Source organism: Cinclus cinclus, chromosome 30 (genome assembly GCF_963662255.1).
Source record: "Cinclus cinclus chromosome 30, bCinCin1.1, whole genome shotgun sequence".
Classification (NCBI taxonomy): Eukaryota; Metazoa; Chordata; class Aves; order Passeriformes; family Cinclidae; genus Cinclus; species Cinclus cinclus.
The window spans coordinates 1826962-1851194 of NC_085075.1; the positions used below are offsets into that span (position 1 = coordinate 1826962).

Here is a 24233-nt window from a genome sequence, read left to right on the forward strand (position 1 = left end):
TTTAAAATGGAGCTGGCCTAAATTATTATTTAGGCTGTGGGATCCCAGTCAGGACTTGGGAGCGTGAGATGAGCTCTCCTCTTCCTCCTTTTGTGCTGCCTACGGAGAGAGGGAATCCCCGGTCGGCATCCTGTGCTCTGCCATGTCATTAAGGAGTTCCCCTGACAGCATCATGGAATCTCCTTGTGCTCCAAGCATCTGCAGCTTGCTCCTGGGTAATTCCTGTTGTTTTGCAAAGACATAACCTTCCTAATTCTTTTGCTGGGTTATATTTTAATGGATTTACTTGTTTGGAGCTGGCTAGTTGATGGGGAGTGTTGTCTACTTGGTTGGCTTCGTGCCATGTGATGTTTTGGGGGTGGCTTATGCAATTTGGTGTTCTGTAGGATGGCGCTTGTGTTCACTGATATATTAACCCCATTTTAAAATTAATTTAAACCCCTCATTGAGTTTGGTTTAGTGAAATTAGGAGGTTGGATTGACTTTTCCCCCTCTTCACACATGTCCATGGTCCAGTTTTACCTAACACCCAAGAAGTTATGATCTCTTCTTTCCAGATTTAGTGCTGGGAGCTGGTTTTTTTGGGGATTGAGGTGTGGTTATTGTACTTTGGGATCTCAGGATCTCTCTACCTGCTCCTCAGACTTTACACTCAATCCCAATTTCTGCTGGCAGCCAACAAATAAAGTTGAGTTTTTTCTTCGAATCATTTTCCCCCATTTTTTCCTCTATGTTTAAATCCATTTCTGGGTCCCACCTGGAGAACATCCAGTGTCTGCCATGTGATGAGTGGCTCTGTGTCCTCTGCCAATGTGGGGAAAAGCAGGAGCAGCAGCTGGAGAGCAGGAGGAGGGACACAGATAACATTCCTGCCTTTTTCCTTTCTCCCATGGAGGTTTTCTGGCAGCTGGGATGCTTAAATAAAGTTTGGGGGTGTGCTTTGCCAACCCGCTCAGCTAGGCAAGGTGAGGGAATTCCTTGTTCCCTCATCTAGATTTTTAATGCTCCTGCATCACTGCTGCCTGGCAGAGGCTCAGCACAGGAGCAGGTGCCAGCAGAGAGGAGTTTTCCATGTTTTCCTGGTTGGTACCTCTGGTCCAGGTGCCTCTTTACATTGAAAGGAATTCTGCTTGGCATTCTATGCAAAAACCAGGAGCTGTCCCAGGGATTTCTGCTGAGCCATGGAAGGGTTAACGTGAAGAAATCCCTGCTCAGTGCTGTCCTATTGCATCCTGACACTGTGGGAAGTAGGTGGATAATTCCTTGCTTTTCAGGAAACCCCTGTGGTGGACAGCCCTCATTAATTGTTGCTGGGAAACTGTTTTGACGTCACCGGAGCAGTTCCCTGCTCTTGGGATGAATACAGGAATAGCTCGTGATGAGCAAGTGGGAAGTGGTGTGAAATGGAGCAGGGCACTCTGACAGGGGATTCTCAGCCTGCATTTCTCTCCTATCTGCCATAATTCTGCCCAGGAACCCTCAGGAACTGTCCACAAACCTTCAGTGCTGCATTGGGAGCAGCACTTCCTTCTCCAAGAAGCCCTTTTGGTCCTTCAGGGCTGTGGCACTGATGATCCTTCACTTTTTGACTCTTTTGGGGTTGGGGTTTTTTTGGGTTTTTTCCTCCCCCAGATTTTAGAAAGGAGGGGTGAGAAGGTTATTGCTCAGCCTGAAGCAGCTCTCAAAAATCAAAGGAAAAGAGAGCAGCAGGATCACTATTTCCTTTCTTTCTAACATCACACCAGTAATGTCTCTTCTACCTGAGGGGAGAGCAGGACCCTCAGTGCTGGGAGCTTCAGGCTCGGACAACTTGGAATTAAAACTGTTTAATTCCACTTTCCTTAGGGAAATGTTCCTTAGGACCATTTAACTCTTGGGGTGTTTGTGCAGTTGGTTCCTTTCTCCCAGTGTTAACCTGTCAGTGTCTGGGAGATGTGGCACAGGATAATTGCAGGAGGAATTCTCTGTGTTTCCTTTTCCACACATGGAAATGAGATTCAAGCAAAGTTTTCCCATTCAGGTCAGTATATTTAAGAGATTTTTGTACCCAGAAGTGCTGGAGAGCAGCAGAGAACTGTTGGGGCTGTGGCTCAGAAGTGCTCTGGTGGGACATGAGGGGGCTTGAAAGGGGAGGAAAGTGAAAGAAAGGATCTGAAAATGGAATAATGGAATGGTTTTGGGTGGGAAGGAGCCTTAAAGCTCATCTTGTTCTACCCCCTTGCCACTGAGGGACACCTTCCACTAAACCAGGTGGTTCCAGCCTGGCCTTGGGCACTTCCAGGGATGCACAGGGGTAGCCACAGCTTCTCTGGGCACTCTGTGCCAGGACCTCCCCATTCTCACAGGGAAAAATATCTTCCTAAAAGAAGAAATATCGATGTTTATAAAACTTTTATCCACCTTTATGTGATTCCTGGATATCACATGGAAATTATTTTGGCAGTCCTGGTCACACTCCTGGAATAGAGTGAGAACAAGTTGACACCTCTCCTGAGTTTAGTCCTTGTCTTAGTGGAGAGAGGTAACAAAATCTCAGAGTATTTTATTCCCCCTGAAATGATGTTGTGCTTTGAGATGTTTTCCATAAAGAAAAAATTCTGCAGAATTCACTTTGACTCACCTGCATTTCCTGTCTCCTTGTTCATATAAGGTTATTTCCCCTCTTTTCACCTGGAGTCAAACCCTTCCATCTGCATCATAATTTCAGAATTTGATGTCATGTGGGGGTGGAGATTAGGATTTAAAGCAATGACTAAGCACAGGGACTGTGCAGGCAGAGACGTCCAGCCTCCTGTGGGGAATCATTCTGGGTTTTTATAGGAACTGGAAGGGAGGGAGGAATTCAATCCCTCTCCATCTGATAGCAAGGAATAAGGAGAGAATTCAGGAGAGGTGGCTTTGAAGTTGTTGTTTATGAGTGTTGCTGGGTTTGGGGTTTCTCACTGAACCAGGTGCTTGTCCTGGTGGGAGCTGTTCCCTGACTGGGAGCAGAAGGGGAGTGAGCTCCAAAGACTTTACCTGTTGGAATTCCAGCCAAGCCCACAGACTTTCCTTGTCTGCTGGGGCTGCCCCAGGCAGGAGCAGCGATGTTTTGCCTGAGGTGGAGCCCAGGATGGAGCAGCTTCGAGAACTTTTATCGTATTAACAACTCCTTCCATCCCGACCTCTTGTTGTACCTGGTGTAGTGCAATCCTGATTGCCAGGATTGTCCCAGCCGCTCTTCCCTGGCCTAGGAGGAGCCACTGGGGCAATCCCTGGGCATGGAGAGAACCCGAGGGGCTTCGTGCCTGGAATGGCAGCCCCCTCCCCACCCCACCGCCCCCACCTCTCTCTGTGCAGAGCCTTTTCCGTCGCCCTGGGGAGGGGGGACCTGAGTCACCCCCGCCCTGTTGCTCCTGGCGACAGGCCCCGTTGCCATGGAGCTCGGCTTCCCATTGGCTGCTGGGCAGCCAATGAGCGAATTGCTCACCAGAGCATCACTGGTACCCAGCGGGAGGGTGCTGGTGGGTGGTGGGTGCTGCTGCCCCCAAACAGGGAACAGGGGAACGCTGGGTGCTGGGGAAATGATGGGATGATTTGGGCTGGGAGGGACCACAAAGTGCCACCCCTGGCAGGGACACGTCCCTGTTGAATGTCCCTGTTGAATGTACCATGGAGTGAGTCTGGGAAAGCCAAGCCACAGCTGGCTGTGAACCAAGGGAAATGGAGGGAAGGGAGGCAGGAGCCTTGTCTTAGCAGCCAAGTGGGAATGCTGCAGCACTGACACTGGTTCCTCTGCCATGGCTTGAGCAAGTGCTGGGAACGTGAAGCCCACCTGGAATCCTGAAATATGCTGATTTTCAAGGGACCCCAAGGATCACTGAGTCCAGCTCCCAACCCTGCACCGGACACCCCAACAATCCCACTGTTCCTGAGAGTGTGGTCCAAACACTCCTGGATCTTGGGCAGCCTCAGGGCACTGCCCATTCACTGGGCAGCCTGGGCAGTGCCCAGCACCCTCTGGGGGGAAAACCTTTTTCTGATCTCCAACCTAAACCTCCCCTGACACAATTCCAGCTGTTCCGTGGAGTCCTGGGTCACCAGGGAGCAGAGATTGGTGCTCATGAGGAAGCTGGAGATTGGTATGAACAAGCCAAGTGCCCTCAGCTACTCCTTCCAGACCCTTCTCTATATCCATGCCCTTCTTTTGGATGCTCTCCAATAGCTTTACATCCTCTCATACTGTGGCACCCAAAACTGCCCCCACAGGACTGGAGGTGAGGCTGTCCCAGAGCAGAGCAGGACAATCCCCTCCTTCAGCACCTGTTTCCTTAACCCTGAAATCTGAGAGGGACGAGAGGCTGAGGCATCTGGGACCCCTCCATCCTGCTGCAGCACCAGAGCCGTGTGTGGGCAGCTGCACCCAGCAGCCATATGTCTCCTTTGCACCCTCATTTAGCTCAGGAGCAGGTCTGTTCCCTGAGAAACAAGGCCAGGAAGAGAGTTTATTTAGCAGGAGCTTCCTGCCTTTTCCAGATCTGCTGCTGCATCCATCTGAACTGGAAATGCAGAACTTTCTTGCTTTTATTTATTCCCTGCCCAACCAGGAGCTGCTGCTGCATTCCCAGGGCTCAGCAGCTGCAACCTGCAGGTGGCAAGAAGGCAGCAGAGGTGGAATTCCATGTTCCTTTCTGGAGTGAGGAGGAGGATTTAAATGTGTCCCGACTCCCTGGCCCTTGGCCAGCATTCCCAGTATGCCCAGTTCCTGCTGTCAGTGGCCCAGTTGCCTTGCCAATCCTCATCTCCCAACCGAAACAGCAACAACACATCCCCCACCTCCTCCCTTCCACCTTCTCCCACCTTTTCTCCATCTTTCCTGACACAGATTTTGTGTTGCATCCGTGTCATTTTTTTCCTCTCTGCCGAGGCTCAGCTCAGTCCCACCCACCCCGAGTGCTGTGAACTTCCCCAAGCCCCGTCTGTCACCGGCACTCGCGTCTGCCGCCCCCTCGCTGCTCCCACGGCTGCCCGAGGCAGCGGGGCTGATTCATTCATCCCGCAAGGAATCCTCCTCTGGAAAGCAGCAGTGCCCAGATCTTCCCCTAATTCTGCATGCAGGGAAATGTCCTGGAGGCTGCCTGGTGGGGATGGAAGCTGTAACAGGAGGGGGCAGCTGATAAATGTCAGTTCTGTGGCTCAGAGTTGTCTTTTCTGGGAAATCTGATGATATTCCCTGTGTGATGCTGAAGTTACATTGCAGCACGATGGGAAAAGATCCTGTTATCTTTCTTAAATTTGGCTGAGGTGTTTGGCTTGGGGGGAAGAGCTTGTTAGGGGGTGGGTGGTGCAAAGGGAATGAGCTGTACAAAACCTGCTCCTTTCTTTGAGTGTCGTGTGTGCAGTTCCGGTGCTGCCTCTTCCCTCCCTTCCCCAAATCTGCTCCGGATCCTCTTGGAATGTTTAAGCCCCCGGCCTGGCCACGAGCCTGGAGCAATTTCCTACAGGGGGGAGTGTTTTGGGGTGGGGGGAGGCAAAGTTTAGCACCTTCACCCTATGCACAATCGTCCCACGAATGAGGCACATCAGGCAAAGCGTTCCCTTTTCCCCTCCTGACCTAATTCCTGTCGGAGCAGCATGGGATTCCCTCGTGTGGGGCTCCTTACCCTGTGCAGCATCACCACTGCTGGGTCTCAGCCTGGTGGAGGTGGATGCTTTCCCTGCACCTTTTCCCCAGGAATTTTCTGGGATATTTCCCACCCACTTAAGCCTTGAGTTCAGTAACTTTTCTCTTTCCTGCTTGTCCCCTGTGTGGCTCTGGACTGGCAGCAGCCTCACTCGAGGCCAGCCTTGAGCAGGTGGTGATGGAATGCAGGAAGCTGAGGTGGCCAAGCTACCTCCCTGTGTTAGTCCTTTTCCATTGTCCCACTGGATCTGGCGTTTTCCACCCACCCCAGGGCTCCTGCCCTCCATGTCTTCACAAATTTGTTAAAACTCCTGCAAGAATCCATGGAATGGAGGCAGTTCACTGCATTCTCCTGCTTTCTGTGTCTGGAACCAATTCCAGGAACTGCATAAATGTCAAATACACGTTTTGTGTTCAGCAGCTCCACAAATTAAAGGGGAATAGTCCAGGAATATCAGCTGTTCCTGTGCAGGGTTGGGAGTCAATAAATCTCTGTGAGTTCTGCTTCTGTTTCAGCCACATCCTGCCAAAGGAATTGAAAATGAATTGTTAAACAGATGTTTTCTGGTACAAGGGGTTTTGTTTGAGCCTAGCTCTCATTTAGACTCCCCATTTTGGAAATTTGTCTCTCCAAAGGTGTTTTCTGTTTCACATTCCTCCTGGAGCTGGTTTAGTCCTTGCTCAGACTCTGAGACCTGCTCTGAACAACTGGAATCATAAAATTCTGGAATTGGGTTAGAAGGGACCTTAAAGCTCATCCAGTTCCACCCCTGCCATGGGCACCTCCCACCATTCCAGGGTGCTCCAAGCCCTGTCCAGCCTGGCCTTGGACATTTACAGGGATCCAGGGGCAGCCCCAGCTTCTCTGGGAAATCCATTCCAGGGCCTCAGCATCCTCACAGGGAGGAATTCCTTCCCAATATCCCACTTGTCCCTGCTCTCTGTCACTGGGAAGCCATTCCCTGTGTCCTGGCACTCCAGTTCCTGATGAGTTGTAGGGGCAGGGCTGATTTGATTCCAGATGATCAATTTGGAAATAACTCTTAATTTGATGCGCAGGTCCTGGTTGAGGCTCTCAGCCCACCAAAGCACAGGCACTGCTCTGTCCAGGTTCTGCTCTAATCCAGAGGTGCTTCCAAATGCTCCGTGGGCTGCTTCTTGTTAATCAAAAGGAAGCAATTAAATGCAACTTTATCAGAAATTTTTATCTTATTATTTGAGTCCCACTTGTCCTGAAGTATCTGACCAGAAGGAAGGTATCAGGGTTACCTTATCTCACAGAGCATGTTTGGAGTACAAGGCTATTTTCTCACCGAAGATTTGACTGATTACAAAAAGAACTGGTCTGGGATTTGGGGAAATGCAGATTTTTGGTAGTGGTTTGCCCTGGGGCAGAACACAGCAGCTCTGGTTGCTGGGATTTATTTCACCTGGGTGATGTTTGCTGGTTTAGAGCTGCCCTTAGTCTCTCTCTCTCCATCATTCACCTGCCTCAGGATCTCTGTTCTACCTCAGGGACTTTGTCCAGCCCTGGTGGCTCCAAAATCCTGGTGAGAACCACAGAGCTCCTGCCAGGCTGGGGCTGCACCACGGTTGAGTGGGTGGGCTTAATCTGAGTGCTTGGTTTGGGATCTGTGCATGAGGTGGGTTCCCAGGAAGTTCCAACCTGCAGGTTTGTGTCCAGAGAGAAGCTGTGTGCACCCCCTGACCTGTCCTGTCCCTTGTCCCTCAGGTGCCCCTCGCTGCGTCGGAGGGCTCTGAAGATGTCCAACAGCAACACGGCACAGGAGTCCCTGGAAATTATGAAGGAATCAGAAAAAAAAGTGGTTGAGGAATCTGTGAACAAAACCAAATATGTATCCAGGTCACCAAGCAAGGAGGAGGTGGAGAAGGATGGTGGGGAGGAGGTCAGCGTGCGCCAGGAATCTCAGGTGAGTGTTACCACTTGTAAAGGTGGTATCTGCACCACTTAATTCATTGTCTGAAGTTTCTTCTGTCTTCACTCAGAGCCAGGATTAAAAAACATAAATGACATGGATTTTCTTGTGTTCAGGCTTAGTTACTTATTTAATTTTATCTAAAGTACAGAGAGTTCAGCAACACTTCATCAGATAAAGGTGAGAAAATGGAGGTGAATCTAGCTAGCTACAAGGTCTCTTAAAGCTAAACAGTCCAATTTTGTAATACTTTTTAATAAAAGTATAAAATACTTCATTGAAAAGTAAATATAATATAAAGTATATATAATTTATATAATATAGATTATATATACTATTGATATATAATATAGATTATATATAGGTATATGTGTTTTATATGTAATAACCTATATTATTTATACTTTTAACCCAATAACCAAATTCCTGTGAGCCTCAGTCCAGCATTAACTGTCCAACCAGAAACTACTACCTGAAACCATGAAGAAGGAAGAAGAACATCAAAAGAGACACTACCCAAAATCCTCATCTTGTCCCATGCCTATTACTACATTATAAAAACCTAAAGTTTCAAACTCTTCACTGTGTGAAATCACAGATTTCTGTTTAACTACACACCTGTGACTTTAACTCCATCACTTAAATCTGGAAGCCTTCTCCAAGGCCTCAGGTCAAGAGCAGTGTTCTCTAGGGGGTCAGTGCTAGAAAGCACAGACAGCTCAAAAAAACCCAAATTTCTGAGATTTCAGGGAGAGCTGGGCACTCACCTGCTAGTTCTCATCCTTTCCCAAATGATCCAGAGCCTGTGCCCACTTTTCCCCAGGGACACCACACTGTGCAGGCTGCTACCTTCCTCTTTAGCTGAATCTGTCCTGGTGAGAGTTATTGAAATATTCCCTGAGCCTGGGAGTGGAATAACTGAAATATTCCCTGGGGGACACTCGTGCTCCATCCCCAGGTTCTGGTGCCAGGGCTGTCACTTCCCTCTTACTCCTTTCTTTGATCTAAGGATGAGCTAATGACTTCATGTCAAGTGAAGGCATCCAGGGGGAGCTTGGTTTCAGGAATGCTGCTTGACGATTGCTTCGCGTCAGTTAAAAATAGGCCGGGAATGTTTTGGGATTTCATTTCAAGAAATGAAGAGAAGCTCTGTGCAAGCATCATTTGTGAGTGCTGGGACTCATTCCCGCTGCTTTGCTCTCCTGCCACCTGTGCTTGTGGCTCCTGGTGGAGCTTGAAGCAGTCCCCACCCTCAGCTGCCTGCTGCCATTCCAGCTGTGGGCTGGCACATCTGCCAGATGTGCTCACAGGTGCATGGGCAGACCTGCAGCTGTGCAGGGAGAGCCTGACCAGGCACATTGGAATGGAGCGGGGGAGATTTCTGGGCCTGGTGGCTCTCCAGACAGAGCAGCAGCATCTCTGATCCCCTTTTGTGTCCCAGGAATGGCAGAAAACTTCCAGGTTAAGCTTCTTGGCTTCCCTTTTCTCTCTCCACAGAAGCGAACATCAAGTCATGGACACGCCAGGAAAAGAGCCAAGGTAGGAGCTCTGCTGCCATCCCAGTTTCCTTTGGGCTGTTCTGAGCTGAGCCCTGAGCCCAGCCTGGTCAGTCCTGATCCCTGATGCTGCTCCTGAGCCTTTCCTGTCTCTGGAAGCCACGTGCACCAGGTTCAGGACAGCGATTTCCATGTGCTGCAGCACCAGCACTCCTTCCTAACAGGATAAAAGGCTGGAATTGCTCTGTCTGAAAGTCAGGGAGGGCAGGAATTAAGACAAGGGATTTCCCACCTAAAATTTGGTTCAAAGGCTGAAGGAAGAAAATAACTCATTGTTCAGGGATTCCAAGTCATTATTGAGCAGTTTAATTGGGAATGGCTGCTCAAGTGCCTCGAATGCAGCTGCAGGAATTCAGGTGTGAATTTTGGCTGAGGTGTTGTAACCACTCCCTTTTTTGTTTTTACCTTTTTCAGTCTAACTCAAAGCTTAAACTGGTCAGGAGTTTGGCTGTGTGTGAAGAATCTTCAGGCCCCTTCGTGGATGGGCTGCTGGAGTCTCAGGTAAGCCCAGAATGAGACAAATTTGCGAGTGTGGAAGCCCAGAAAAATCCATGTTTTGCTAGAAATGGTCCATGCCTTGCTCTCCTGTGCCTTGGGGAGCCAAAAAACTCCCACAGCAGCTGGTTGAGACCTTCCTGTGGTGCTTTTCTCAGCCACTGGCATCTCCAGCCATGGCCGTGGCTTAGGGAGATGAGGGACTCCAACCTCCTTTGTTTCACCCCAGGACATCATCCAGCTGCACGTGAGCTGCCCCTCTGACAAGGAAGAGGAGAAGTCCACAAAAGATGGGGTGGAGAAAGAAGAAAAAGACAAGAATAAAGAAAAAACACCAAGGAAGATGCTCTCTCGAGGTCAGGTGCTGGTTTGAATGGGGCAGGTGTTGCTCACCTGCTCTGGGAATCCCCTGGAATTAGGGCAGGTGTTGCACAGATGTTGCACAGATGTTGCACAGGTGCTTGGTTGGCTCTGCTGCTACTGTGCAGGACTGTGGGGTTGATAACAACAGGGAATCCTGGAATGGTTTGGGTGGGGAGTGAGCTTAAAGCTCATCCAGTGCCAGCCCTGCCATGGGCAGGGACAGCTCCCACTATCCCAGGCTGCTCCAAGCCCTGTCCAACCTGGCCTTGGACATTTCCAGGGGTGGTTCATTCACATCCTTCCAGAGCAGAGCATGGAGAAAGGGAGGGATTCTCCAGGTTGGCACATTCCCAACAGACTAACAGGTTCCTGAGGCAGAAAAATGGCTAAAAGAGACCCATTGGATCTGGGGAACAAATTCCACCCAAAAGCCCTGGAGGGCAGCTCTACACCAGTGCTGATTTGATTTCATTGGTTTATTCTGTAATTATTTAAAAAATAAAATGGGTGTGGGAAAAGGGGAAACACAGGCCAGCAGGGATTCCCAGAGCCTGCAGGAATTATGGATTGTAAAGCAGAAATTGCTTGGACCAAAGTATGGAGTATACACCTGCAAGGACTTGCTGTGACAGCAGGGAGTGTCCAGAACATGGTCCAGGGGTTGTCTTGGGACCCAGGTGTGTCCATGCAGCCATCCCATCTCCCTCTCTCTGTCATCCTCCTAGCAGGGCCTTAGAGTGCCTTGTACTGGGTGTGCTGGTCCGGCTGTCTTGGGAAAAGGGTGTTAAATCCCTGGGTTAGACTGGGAAATGTGGGAACATCATCCTCATGCACACAGAGGCACAACTGCTTCCTTTTTTCCTTTTTTTCCCCCCTTTTCCCCCTTTTTTCCCCTTTTTCCCCCTTTTTCCCCCTTTTTCCTCCCCTTTTCCCCCTTTTTCCTCCCCTTTTCCCCCTTTTTCCCCCCTTTCCCCCATTTTCCCTTTCCCTTCCCTTCCCTTCCCTTCCCTTCCCTTCCCTTCCCTTCCCTTCCCTTCCCTTCCCTTCCCTTCCCTTCCCTTCCCTTCCCTTCCCTTCCCTTCCCTTCCCTTCCCTTCCCTTCCCTTCCCTTCCCTTCCCTTCCCTTCCCTTCCCTTCCCTTCCCTTCCCCCTTTCCTTTCCACCTCCCTTTCCTTCCCTCTGTGCTGTCTCAGGGCTTTGTTAATTTGTTCTGCTGCCATTGTTGGTTTTTTTCAGATTCCAGCCAGGAATATACAGACTCCACTGGAATAGATTTGCATGAATTTTTAGTAAATACACTGAAAAAAAACCCACGGTAGGTCCTGGTCAGTAAAACAGCTCCCTGAGGGGTCTCTGTCCCTGTGTGTGGGCATTCCTGTAACCAGGGGGACTGCAGCACCTCCAGACAGTACCTGCAGATGTTTTTGTGTTTTCGTCTTCGGAATTCAAGAGTAACCAGAGCTGGGACGATGTAGAAACTAAAAGCACAACTGTAATTTTATATCCTATTTAATTCCAAACGTGGAATTTTGTGTGATGGAAAGAGAGAAGGACAAATAATTTGTTTGAATGCAAAGAAATAATTTTGATTGCTTCAAACCCTTTTCTATAAATGGTTGTCAAGTGTCAGCCTGTAAAGGAGCTGCTGTGGGAATAATCAGTGGGATTGAGGGAAAGGCTGGCAAGGGAATAGCAAAGTTAAAGTCTCCAGCAGTGGAGCTTCCAGCAGAGCAGGGAATTCAGGCTCTCCAAAGCCAAGCACTGTTAGCAAAACAACCTTTAACTGGAAAAAGTCTGATGTTCAATTTAGTACATTTGAAAAGCAGGGAGTTTTTTAGCCCATTCTGTTAGTGTGAAATCAGGTGTCACCTGCTCCTTGGACTTTTTCTGCTGCAGGAGAGGGGTTGGGAGCAGGGAAGGCTGTTCCACTGTCCCTAAAGGGACTTTTTTCTTTCTATTTTTCCTGACAGGGATAGAATGATGCTGCTCAAGTTGGAACAGGAAATTCTGGAGTTCATTAGTGATAACAAGTAAGTGATCGTCGAGTTTGTGTCAAGCCAGAGAGGTTTGTAATGGAGAGTTTAGGAATTTGGGCTCTTAGGGGAGAAGGGAGATGGTGAGGAGACTGTTCTCTTGTACATCCTTGGAACTCCAACCCTGTCCCCTCTTCCCAGCAATCAGTTCAAGAAGTTCCCCCAGATGACCTCGTACCATCGGATGCTGCTCCACCGGGTCGCTGCCTATTTTGGGATGGATCACAATGTGGATCAGACTGGGAAGGCCGTGATCATCAACAAGACCAGTAACACACGAATGTAAGGCTCTCCCTCTCCCTCTCCTCTCCCCATAGCCCAGGAATGCTCCGTAGCAGGATAGGTTCCATGCCTCATAAGCAGGGGAAATCCCTCTCTAGAAGAATCAGAATCATGGAATGAAGGAATAGGGAAGAATCTTTTCCTTCCAGCCCTCCCTGCCTCTCTGTAGTTCCTGGAGAAGGGACAGGATCTCTTGTTGCTATCAGCCAGAGCTGAGATTTCACACAACAAACATCTTGGCATCTTCTGGGCCTGTTTTTTCCCTCCTAACAAGGGCTGGTTTTCTTGCAGCCCTGAGCAGAGGTTCTCTGAGCACATCAAGGATGAGAAGAACGCAGAGTTCCCACAGAGGTTTATCCTAAAACGGGATGACACCAGCATGGATCGGGATGATAACCAGGTGAGGGGTAGCAGTGGGGCACCTGCAGCCTTTGGGAAAGTCAGATGTGAGTGGTCACAAGACAAGAACAACTCCAAAATTCTCTTGGGTTTCCTGAACTAATATTTAATAGAGGCTCCCAGCCCACCCAAGGAGCAGCATCTGAATTTCATGAAAACTTTTCCAGATCCTGTGGAAATGGATGAAGGATTGGTGTGGGTTCTGTGGGTGTACTTCTCCATACCCTGAAATCAGCTGGAGGCCAGGCCAGGTTTTAAGGTGGAGCCTTTTCCAAGGTTTCTTTGGGAACCCCTCAGCTGAGTGTTGCTTTCCCCTCTTCCCCGGGGCTCACAGCAACTTGTGTCCTTCCCCAGGGATCTCAGGGCCTTGTAGCTCCCATCTTCACAGAAACATGGAATGGTTTGGGTTGCAAAGGACCTTAAAATTCATCCAGTTCCACCCCTACCATGGCAGGGACACCTTCCAGTTTGCTTCAAGCCCCATCCAACCTGGCCTTGGACTTCCAGGGATGGGACAGCCCCAGCTTCTCTGGGAAATCCATGCCAGGGGCCCCCCCACCCTCACAGGGAGGAATTTTTTCCCATCTAACCCCAGAATCACATCACCCTAGAGATATCCTGTGTGTTCCTAAATTCCAATCAGGATGAGAAGCTGGTCACTGCAGCCAGTCCCAGTTTTTGGTTTCCCTGTGGTGGCACTCAGGAGTGTGGCTGCACATAGAACACAGAATCCACGAGGGAGCAGGAGGGTTGGCATGTGCTCCAAAAAGTGACCTTTAGCTTTTCCCCCTGGGACCAGCCTGTTGGGGATATTCCTGATCTCTGACTCAGGCAGAGCTCAGGCAGGGTGGTTGTGCTTGGGAGTGTCCAGGAATGAACATCCTTGCACCTCTGGGTGGTTCATCCCTGGACTCAGGTGTCCCAAAGGTAGGTCCAAAGGCAGAGGCTGGATCCAGACACCACATTATCCACATCCACCCCAAAATTCCCAGCAGCTGACTGCTCCTGCTGGCAACTGCTGACCCCTGAGCTGTGTTTGTCCCTTCAGATCAGACTCCCCTTGCAGGATGGGAGAAGGAGCAAATCCATAGAAGAGCGAGAGGAGGAGTATCAGCGGGTCAGGGAGCGGATATTTGCACGAGAGGTAAGTTTGGATCACTCACCTGCCAGGATCCTCCTGGAGCTTTGGGGCAGAAGGTGAATATGCAAAGAGGTCAGACCTTGTCATTGCCTTTTCTACCAATTTCCCAGGATTTTGGGGATGTGTCAGTGAATTCCAGCTCCCAACAAAAATGTCTGAGATACTGGGGGGGAGGAGCCACACCTGCACCCTCCAATCTGCTCCTTCCTTAAAATTTCAGGGAGGAATGGATGCAGTCCTATTCCTTGCTGCCTAAAAGATTGTAAGTTTATGCAGTGGCATTTTTGGGGTGAGCAGAAAACCATTTCCTGCCCCAAAGGGAGCAGCAGCTGCATCTCCCAGTTTCTTTCACCAGTGCTGAAGCTTCTATCTCCTGACCCAGCTGTGCAAGGCTCTGCCTTTCCAGGAGGAATTTAGGCCTTCCTAGGAGGAATTTGGGCATTCCCAGGAGGAATTGGGCAGGGTGTTTATTGTCTGTCTCATGAAGCATCCAACTTGGTTATTGCCTCCTGAAATCCCTGCTCTGTGCTTGGAGTGGTCTCCCACACTCACATCTGGCTCAGAGGCTGCTCCAGGGGCATTTCCAGCTGGAGTCAGCTCCAAATGCTGCATTTAGGACATAAAACCCCTTTGTATGCCTGGCCTTGATTGTCACATGGACAAAGGTTCCATCAAAGCTTCCTCAATGAAGGAGGGAACTGAGGACTCAGGTTTGAGAGGTCACAGGGATCAGGAAAGGGCCTAGATGGAGATCCACAGGGAACTGGTGTGCAGGAGGCTCAACACCACACCTCAACACACTCTGTGTCCCAACCCCACCCTTTGGAATCATCTGGGCGTGTTCTTTCTGAGTTACTAAATCTCCCTTTTCTTTCCTCCCCATCTCTCTGTTCCTGCTCCCAGTCTGGCCAAAACGGATACCTCACGGACAGCAGGTGAGTGCTGCCCTGCAGCCCCTGGGGGTGTCTCCAAAGCCCTGCATGACTCTAAAATGGTGCTTTTCCCTCACCAGACTCTCCACAGAATGCTTTGCTTGTAGCTCTCACAGACACAGGCAGATTTGTAGTGATCTCTGTGTGATTTATTTTGTGCTGTGTCCCGCTGAATCCCACCGTGCACAGCTGCTCAGAGAGTTACTGAAGGTGTTTTCTTTGCAACATCAATTTTGAGTCCTTTTTTTTGCTGATTAATAAATTAAAAAGGAGGGTGGGAATGGCAGGGAGGAATTCCAGCAGTTTTCAAACCGTTCCAGCTCTTGTTCCCTACAAGGATAGGAAATCCCTGCCCTTAGAGTGCCAGGATAGCATTAGGATCAAGCAGGGTCATCCCTAATCCCTGATTATCAAGGCTGGATGACTTAGTGGTGACAGTGAAGTATCTCAGGCTCCATCTCAGCCACAGGAGCTGCTGAGGGCACTGGGAACACATTTGAGTAGCATTTTCTTGTTAAGCAGTTTTCCCATGGATGAAAAGGCTGGAGTGAGGCTGATGAGTCACCCTGCACAGCCCTGGCTGTGCACAGCCAAGGTGTTAGGACAAAGAACGGGATGAAAAGGGACAGAGCCTCATCCCTGCTGTGCTCTGCTCTCCCAGCCAAAGCTCTAGGGATGGGGCAGCTCCGTGTGGGACAGGACAGGAGGATCTGAGCCAGGCAGGAGTAGCTTTGTCCTGGAAAATGCAGTGTCCTCAGCACAGTCACAGGGGCTGTGTCTTGGGGTCTGCCTGTGTCAGGGACAGCAAGGATACTTCTCAGATCTGTGGGGTTGGAGTAAAACTCCCCCAGAATGGAGCAAAATCCCCCTTGCTGATGCCGCTACAGCTCCAGGAGCTGAGCTGCAGCCTGGGCTGTGCCAGGAGCTTCCCTGCCTGTGGTGCCCAGGCCCTGAGGAGCTTGGTTAGTCTGCCTTGGGGTTTCCCTTGATGGGAGGGGAGAGGGCCTCAGGACCATTTTGAGTTCTCTAGGGACATAACCACTGTGCTGCTTTTCCAAGAGATGCGTTTTTGGCTCTCACACGCTCCCAGCATCCCAGGACATCACCTCAGGAGTTCCCTCCAAGCCTCCTTTTTCTGAGCCAGGCTCAGCAGCTCTTCCTCTCCATCCCTCCCCAGGGGAAGCCTGGCTTCCCATTCCCAGCTGGGCTGATGGACCAGGCTCACTGCTTGGGGTGATGTACTGATATCCCATAAAGTCCTGCTGTGGCCAGAGCTGGCTTGGGCTAAGGGAGGCAGGTCAGTGAGGGCACAGCTCTGGGAGTAGGGATATCCCAGAATCCTGCAATGGTTTGGGTTGCAGGGGACTTTAAAAACTCATCCCTTTGCACCTCTCTGTCTTGGGCAGAGACAGCTTCCACTATCCCAGTTTGCTCCAAGCCCCGTCCAGCCTGGCCTTGGACACTTCCAGAGATGGAGCAGCCACAACCTTGGGTGAACAGGCCCAGCTGGGCAGAAATCCTCAGCTGGGCTGGAGTGGCAATTTGTCTCCAGGCCTTTAAAAGCTCCGTGTACTGAAACAGGGAGATCTTCAGCACAGGATCTTTTTCTGACCCTGCTGGGGTCTCTTCCAGGCTGAGGAAGGGGCCAGGAGCTGGCTGTCACCACAGTGGCTGGGTCAGCACAAAAATCTGTGCCTGAGGGAGGTTTTTGCTGTCAGGCTCCCCCCACACCCCCCAAAAGGGGTCCAAACCCAGGTACTGACTGTCCCCTGTTGCAGTTACTATGTTGAGACGGACTGGACTGGCGTCACCACCAGTCCTTTATTATGAAACTTTTCATGCCTTCTTTTCAGTGTACTTCTTTACAACAACCCTGACTCCTTCCCTCATAGGCAGTTCCACGCAGCTCTGACTCCTTCTCTCCTCTCCACATGACTGGCTAAACCCCAACCTGTCCCTTTCCTGGTTGCCTAACCCTGTCTGTCCCTCATGCAACATCTTCTCACCTTATCTGTCCTTTGCATGACCATATGTCCCTCACCTCCTCACAGCACAGCCAGCACACTCTATCCTGAACTGTATCAGACTCTGGTTCTCCAGCTCTAACTCCAACTGCAACTGTTGGCCAGCTAACCCATTCTTTTATAACACCTAAATTCATTGGGCAGGCACAGATGTTTCCACTCCTCAGTAATTCATCTTTAATGTTCGCTACAGGTTTATGTACAGAATTATGAATGGGATGGGTCTGCTGTGGAACATGCTTTGAGCTGCTTTATTTTTTAAGTATTGGTTTTATTTACATGGTTGGGACAGTGGAAAGATGCCAGCAGCTCACATCCTCAGCAGCAGCTGCAGAATGTGATGTTACAATGCACTTTAAAAGTTTTTGACCAATCACAAAAAGCAAAAGCATATTGACAGTAGTTTTATCCAACTGTAAGTACACGTAGTTCTGGTCAAAACAATGTTTGCTTATTCTGAATACAATACCTACTTGTAAGCTTTAAAATAAAATGCACAGAGTTTCATTATTAAGCTTAGAACTTTTTAATATCTTGCTAGATATACTTTTCTGCAGCTTAGGGGGTTATTCTGGCCAAGCTTTCATACACAGACCATTGTTCTATTTGTCCTTGCTTTTTACATCTCATACAACTTTTCTGCTGACAAATCTTATGGCTACCACTTAATTACAGTTTTGCTGTTTCTGAGGCCTGCTTTTTGCAGCTTTCCCAAAACTCTCTGATTTTAAGGATTCTCACACATCAGGAGAGACTACCTTCTGTACTATCCTTTCAACCTATCTTCCCACAGTTCCCACCACCCTGCACTGGGTGTACTGGTGCAGCACCAGCAGCTCTGCCATTGTCCCTTCACCGGAGCCCAGTTTGACTCCTCTGGTCTCTGCAGGGGCAACCGGGACGGGCTGAGCCGGGCCTCGGGCAGCCGCCAGAGCAGCACCGAGAGCGACATCAAATCCCTGGAGCCACGGCCCTGGAGCAGCACGGACTCGGATGGCTCCATCCGCAGCCTGAGGCCACCTGTCACCAAAGCCAGCAGCTTCAGTGGCATCTCCATCCTGACCAGGGGGGACAGCATCGGGAGCAGCAAGGGCAGCACTGCCAGCAGGACCTCACGGGCAGGTACGGTGCTGCTTCCAGGCAGGTGCCAAAGGACACCTGGCAGGGTTGGCGGTGAGGAAGTGGAGCCAAAGGACACCTGAAAGGGTTTGGCGTGAGGAAGTGGAGCCAAAGGACACCTGACAGGGTTGGGGTGAGGATGTGGAGCCAAAGGACACCTGAAAGGGTTTGGGCTGAGGAACTGGAGCTCTTTTCCTGACGAAGGACACCTGACAGGGTTTGGGGTGATGATATGGAGCCAAAGGACACCTGAAAGGGTTTGGGCTGAGGAACTGGAGCTCTTTTCCTGACAAAGGACACCTGACAGGGTTTGGGGTGATGATATGGAGCCAAAGGACACCTGAAAGGGTTTGGGCTGAGGAACTGGAGCTCTTTTCCTGACAAAGGACACCTGACAGGGTTTGGGGTGATGATATGGAGCCAAAGGACACCTGAAAGGGTTTGGACTGAGGAACTGGAGCTCTTTTCCTGACAAAGGACGCCTGGCAGTCAGGTTGTGGGTTGGGGGACTGGGGCGTGTGATGCTCTGGTTAAAACAGGACATGGGTGGCACCAGGATCTCGGTACCCTGGTGTGGATGTGCCATCTGGTTGTGCCACCTGGTTCTTCACCCACTTCTTCAGAACTCACCATCACCTCTCCCATCCCTTCAGCAGCAGATTCCTGGTCTGTGTTGTTTTCTCTCCTCTGCTGTGCCCCAAGTTGTGTTTCCATTCCCTTCTGCTCCCAAAATCTCCCCCAACCGTGAGAGGGTTCATGCAGGATGAACCTCCTGGCTCTGTGTCTTTCTTTCCAAGGAGGAGAGCCAGGAAAAGTGTCACCCATTAGTCTCATTAGACATGCAGTTACCTTGTCAAAGACTCTGTAATTGGGATCTGCCCACAATGTTCTCTCTCAGTGATTCACTGAACTCCTGGGAGTAAACAGCAGGCTTGAGTTCCAAAGCTGCTGGGAGCCAAGGGGAATTTGGCTGAAGCCAAAGGGAACTAGGACCCAGGTGTGTCTGCTGCTTCAGCTCAGTCCTTCCTTGTCCATCCAGGTACCACGGGGGTGTTCCCCTGGGGTGCCACAGGTGGTCTGTTCTGGCAGCAGTTCCCCAAGGGATGTGTGTGCTGGGTGGGCACATCCAGGACACCTCTCCTCAGTTAGGGAGGAGCGGGATCCTTGATTTTCAACCAGCTGCTTGGTTGAAACACCTGAAAGGTATTTGTGGAAGAGACAGCCCAGGTTTTGGTCCCATTTCGTCCTGGGGCAGCTGAGCATCTGTATGGTGTCAGTGAACATAACTTGGTGTTATCCCACTGTGCTCTGTCCCCACTGGTCAGCAGCAGGTCCCAAACCCTTGGGAACCATCATTTTTGTGGTGAGGCAGCTTGTAGGCAATAACAAGAATCCTTTCAGGGCTGGATCGCAGCACCCAGACTGGCTTTGAAACCACACCTTCATCTCCCAGTTTCGAGGTGCCCATGGTGCCTCCTGGGATCCTCTTCCCAGCCCTATGCTCACTCTGGGAGTTGCAGCCACCTCCAGGACTGATTCATGGAGTGCTGGGAGCACTTGAAGATCTGTCCCAGCGTGTGCTGAGCAGAGTGAGAGAGAAGCTGCCTTTTGGCTCTTCCTCTAATTTTCCCTTCAGGTCCCCCCTGGGATCAGAACAGTTGCTTTCCAGGCTTTATGCAATGGCACGTGATTAGAAACATCTTGGGTGAAAGGGAAGAAAAATTGCAAAGGAATTGTCACTTGAGGGGAGAAAAACACCAAGCCCACCTTCTTCCATATCCTCATGTTTATTCCGTGGGGGTGGAAGTGCTTGAGACTTAGGGGCTCTTTTCTCATCCAGTCCCTGAGCAGCTGGCAGTGAAATATTCCCTCCTTGGCAGCATGTGGCTGCTGACAGAGCTCCTCAGCAGAATCCCTGGAGATCAGCTGTGGAAATGTGGGAGATCAGAGGCAGAATTGATTAAACAGCAGCTACTGGGCATTGGACAATAGTTGCACAACCCTTTTATTTCTGATGGTAAGGCTGGAATACTGAGGAGACACTTCCCAGCTGGGTGCCAGCAGTGTGGATTGTGCTCCTTCCCAGCTTCTTCTGCCATCTCCCAGCCTTTTCTTGGGAGAAAAGGAGCTCTGTGAGGCTGTGGAATGGGATCCCCCACTCCTTTCTGCTTGGGACAGGTCATGACAGTGTTGGTACCCTGACCTGGGACTGGGAACTACTCTGCAGTTCCTTCCCACAGCCCCTCGTGGTCCTGAGCTGACCCAGGTGTACCTGGCAGCTCCCTGTTTTTGGGATCCCAAAAATCCTGCATTTGGGTGAAGAGCCTCCACCAGGCAGGTGCTGCTGTTGGCAGCCAGATTCCTCTTCCCTGCATGTGGGGCAGAGGTGGAGATCCCAGGATCAGCTTTGGAAGCTCAGTATGTGCACCTGGCCATGAAGAGGAGGGAGGTTCAACTCACTGGAGTGTTAGCACCTTGCTTTGCTGTGAGCAGAGACAAACTCTGCCTGTTTGTCCCCGTGGAAGCTCCAGTGGGGACAGGATTCCCCCGTGCCCTCCCATTTTCTCCTGGATCCCAGCCCTCCATGCCTCTCTCTGTTGCAGGTTTGGTGCTAGGTGCCCCTGAGGCCTGCAGCCAGTCCCCATCCTCACAGCCCAGCCGTGGTCTCCTGCCCTGCACGGCCCCACAGCCACCCCTGCAGGCCCCCGGGCTCCCCCCAGCCCAGCAGCAGCCGGCCATGAGCAGCCCCATGATGTCCCAGGTGAGTCCCACAGCTGGGGGGGGCGGCAGGGCCAGAGGAATCCCAGGCTGCTCTGGGCTCACACCTGGGTTTGGGGGGGTCCCCACATTTGCTCTCCTGCTGTGGCAGAGCAGGGGAAGGTTTGGCTTTGCTGTGCCTGAGTGATTCTGTGGGATATCCCACCTTCCCAGCTCTGCTGGGCCAGCAGCCCCCCTGGAAAAGGGTCCTTGCCTTTGGATGAGTGGCAAACTGGAGCCAGTTCCCCTCAGGAACATCCTGAATGGGTGTTGTTGGATTTGAGCTCCCCAGGAGCTCTGAAGCTTTTGAAGTTCTGGGGGAAGGCAGACCCGGAGGAAGGCTGGATGTGTTCTCCAGACCATCCCTCCCTGAGTTAAAGCCAAGGGATGTTCCATGTCCCACAGCCTGCTGGGCTGTTTCCAGGGCTGGAATCCTCCAGGAAGCACTCATGGGTGACATTCCTGGGTACTTGTTCTGATCCTGAGACTGTGACCAACCACAGCCCAGCCCTGTCCTGCTGCAGGAGTGGGGATGGGGTGGGAACCATCCCAGTGTGAGCAAATCCATGTGGTATGAGGGTATCCATGGCACCTTCCTGTCCCACCTTGGTGCTGGATCTCAGCCTGCCCAGGGGCTCCTCTGGCATCACCTTGGACTCACTCTACAACAAAGAGCTACTGGAGTTACACTGGAGGGGTTCAAGATGCAACAGGGCAGGGAAGTTGCTGGACAATCATCCCAAGGCTCCCTTTCCCATGAAAAGTTGGCCAGATGTTCTTCTCAGGTCCTTCCCACCCTGGGCTGTTCCATGATTCTCAGTGTTTTCACTAGACTAGATTGAGAGGGGGGGAAGAACTTCCTGGAAAACCTTTTATTACTGCAGGTAACAGGAGCAGCTCCTTGATGGCTGTTCCCAGCTGTAGGAGAGTTGGGAGCTGGTAGTTATTGGAGTGGCTCCAGAGTTGTAGATCTGTTTGTGGAGGACTCTGGGCCTAAAGGAATGAGCTGTCTCCCTCTGGTGTGTCTGGAGCTGGATAGTAGAGTCCCTGGGTGGGATCTCATGCAGGATCACTGGGTTGGGCTGGGCTTTCAATTTGTATCTTCTACTGTCTCATCCAAGCGTTTAGGTCCTGGAAAAACTGATTTCAGGTGTTTGACTGTTGGTGAAGGGTCTGGAAATGCACCGTCCATGTCCCTTGTATGTCACCAAAGGTCAAATCAAAGGATCAAACCCCTATCCCCATCCAGCACTGACCATCACTGGGTCGGTGCCCAAGGTATGGTGTGTGGGTTTTAGTGAGGGGCTGCCACAAAGTGCTCCAAGTGAAAAAGTAGGGGTCCCTGTGGAAGGTGAGTGTACAGTAATGGCCAAGGAGCACTGTAGGGAATGCTGGAAACAGGAGAGACACGAGGGTTGTGCTGGGAGATGTGGTTCTCCTGCTGCTGCTGGCCCCAGGCAAGAGCTGCTCTGGGGCTGGTCACTCCTCCCCAGCTCTGCAGATCCTCCAGCTGGGCTGTGTCTGATGGGATGGATGCTGCCCTGGAATGGTTTCTGTGCTTCCCAACCCCCTGCAACGCCCCTCTGTGTTTGCAGTTGGCTCACTTGACTAACCTTGTTGTTCCTTCTTTCTCTCCTTCCTTCCTTTTCCTTCCTTTTCCTTCCTTGTCCTTCCTTTTCCTTCCTTTCCTTTCTGCCTACCTTCCTCCCTCCTTCCTCCTTCCTTCCTGCCCTTTTCCCTTCTTTCCCTTCCCTCCTTCCCCCCAATCTCTCTCCATCCCTTCTCTGCTGGTCATAGCCGGTCCCGGCGCTGCAGCCTGTTCCGTACTCTCCAAGCTCCTGCCCCCAAGTCCTCTTGCCAGTCTCTCCACCCCAGCAGTACAACCTGGTATAAACCCCAGTTCCTCTTCTGCACTGTCTGTTGTGCTCTGTGCTGTGTTTGTGTTGTGTGAGCTTGTGCTGATCAGGTATGTCCCAGACGCCGACCCTCTGGGGTTGGGATTCAGAGAGCTCTGCCATGCCTGAGGCCACGGGGCCGGCCACTCCTGCTGGAGTGGTGGTCTTGGAAAGAGCCTGGGAAGAGCAACTTGAAAGCCCAGAGCTCCCCAGCAATGCTTGTGCTCAGTGCTGGGGACTGGGGGCTGTGGCTGCCCTGTGGGTTCAGCCAAGCCCCTGTGTTGTGTCCACGGGATCTTTTGGGAATGGTGTGCCCCTGGGATGTGGCTGGGCTGGAGTCACCCCTACCTGTGTGGGACCCCACGTGTCCCCAGTGTCCCCAGAGCATTCGGCCCCCTGAGCTCGCATGTCCCCCTGTCCTGCTCTGGGTCTGTGGCTCATGTGTGGGGGCCTTTTTGGGGGAGCTTCTCCCAAAGCAGGGAGAAGGGGTCTGCATTTACCAGCAGAGCTGTGTCCTGCCTGCTGTTGTCCCACGTGCCTCCATCCATCCTTCCTCTTATCCCACTCCAGGCCGACGAGCTCAGCAACCCTTTCGGGCAGATCAGCCTCAGCCGACAGGGCTCGACAGAAGCCCCAGATCCTTCCTCGGCGATGTTCCAGTCATCCCTCATCTCCCAGCACCCTCAACAGACAGGATTCATCATGGCAACCCCTGGGCAGCCCATTCCCACCTCCAGCTACTCCGCCTCGGGGCACACAGCCCCCACTCAGCAGGTGCTGCAGCCCCAGGGCTACATTCAGCCTCCCCAGCAAGTAAGGACACGAGGGGACATCCCCAGAGCTGGCAGGCCAGGGACTGCTGGGGAGTGGGTCCCTTTTTTTCTGGTGCTAGTTGGTGAGGGATCCATCCACAGGGGTCCAGGCTCCCTGTTAGGCACAGGATGATCCCGTGTCCCTCTGAGCCCATGAGGCTCTTTCCTGGGACCCCCCCAGGCTACTCCTGGCTCTCAGCAGTCGGGGAGGGACAGTGGCTGGACTCAGAGCTGACACCTCTAAGCTCTCTTTGGGGTCCTGCAGGGCTTTATGACCTCTAGGATTGTCCCCTGAGCTGTGAGGAGAGTTGTGCCTACTGTGCTCTTGCACTACTGTGCTGGGAAAGGCTTGGATGAGGAGGCTGGGAGGCGCGGGAAGGGGCTGCGGTTCCCCGAGGAGCCATCAGCTGGCCAGAGCCAAAGCCCTGGGTGGTTCCCTTCAGCAGAAGCCAGGCCAGGTGAGAGAGAAAACTGGTCCTGGGGGACCAGCTTTCTTGGTCCTGCTCCCTCCTGTGTTCTCACCACTGGGTTTTCTTGCCTCTGATAGATTCAGGTTTCTTACTACCCCCCCGGGCAGTACCCGAACTCCAGCCAGCAATACCGACCCCTCAGTCACCCAGTGGCCTACAGCTCCCAGCGCCCACAGCAGCTCCCCCAGCAGTCCCAGCAGCCAGGTAAGGTGGTACAGAGGGGGGAAGGGGACAGCTTTCCCTTTCCTGCTGCTTTTGTTGGCTCCAGAGATCTCCCATGTGCTGTGTGGGACCAGGTCGCTCTTCCCAGTCTCCCACTCTTGTCTAGGAAGTTGGGGTGCCTCTGTTTGAAGAGG

The 24233-nt window shown here is 51.6% G+C and overlaps 1 protein-coding gene across 8 annotated transcripts in view; it reads left to right on the forward strand.

The window, feature by feature from the left end:
- Positions 1 to 24233, forward strand: part of R3HDM2 (R3H domain containing 2) — a 39879-nt gene that overhangs the window by 10400 nt on the left and 5246 nt on the right. For 2 of the 8 annotated variants that reach the window (XM_062510900.1, XM_062510902.1), the window contains exons 2-16: positions 7395 to 7593; positions 9097 to 9138; positions 9570 to 9656; positions 9880 to 10006; positions 11250 to 11328; positions 11984 to 12043; positions 12188 to 12328; positions 12620 to 12728; positions 13776 to 13871; positions 14772 to 14803; positions 17714 to 17946; positions 20547 to 20704; positions 22498 to 22587; positions 23166 to 23408; positions 23955 to 24081. In XM_062510900.1, the coding sequence (XP_062366884.1) occupies positions 7426 to 7593; positions 9097 to 9138; positions 9570 to 9656; positions 9880 to 10006; positions 11250 to 11328; positions 11984 to 12043; positions 12188 to 12328; positions 12620 to 12728; positions 13776 to 13871; positions 14772 to 14803; positions 17714 to 17946; positions 20547 to 20704; positions 22498 to 22587; positions 23166 to 23408; positions 23955 to 24081 (1792 nt within the window). In that variant the 5' untranslated portion in view covers positions 7395 to 7425. Of the gene's footprint in view, positions 1 to 7394; positions 7594 to 8545; positions 8766 to 9096; positions 9139 to 9569; positions 9657 to 9879; positions 10007 to 11249; positions 11329 to 11983; positions 12044 to 12187; positions 12329 to 12619; positions 12729 to 13775; positions 13872 to 14771; positions 14804 to 17713; positions 17947 to 20546; positions 20705 to 22497; positions 22588 to 23165; positions 23409 to 23954; positions 24082 to 24233 lie in introns of those variants that run through there. The other 6 variants (XM_062510896.1, XM_062510895.1, XM_062510899.1 and 3 more) reach the window with 6 other exon arrangements.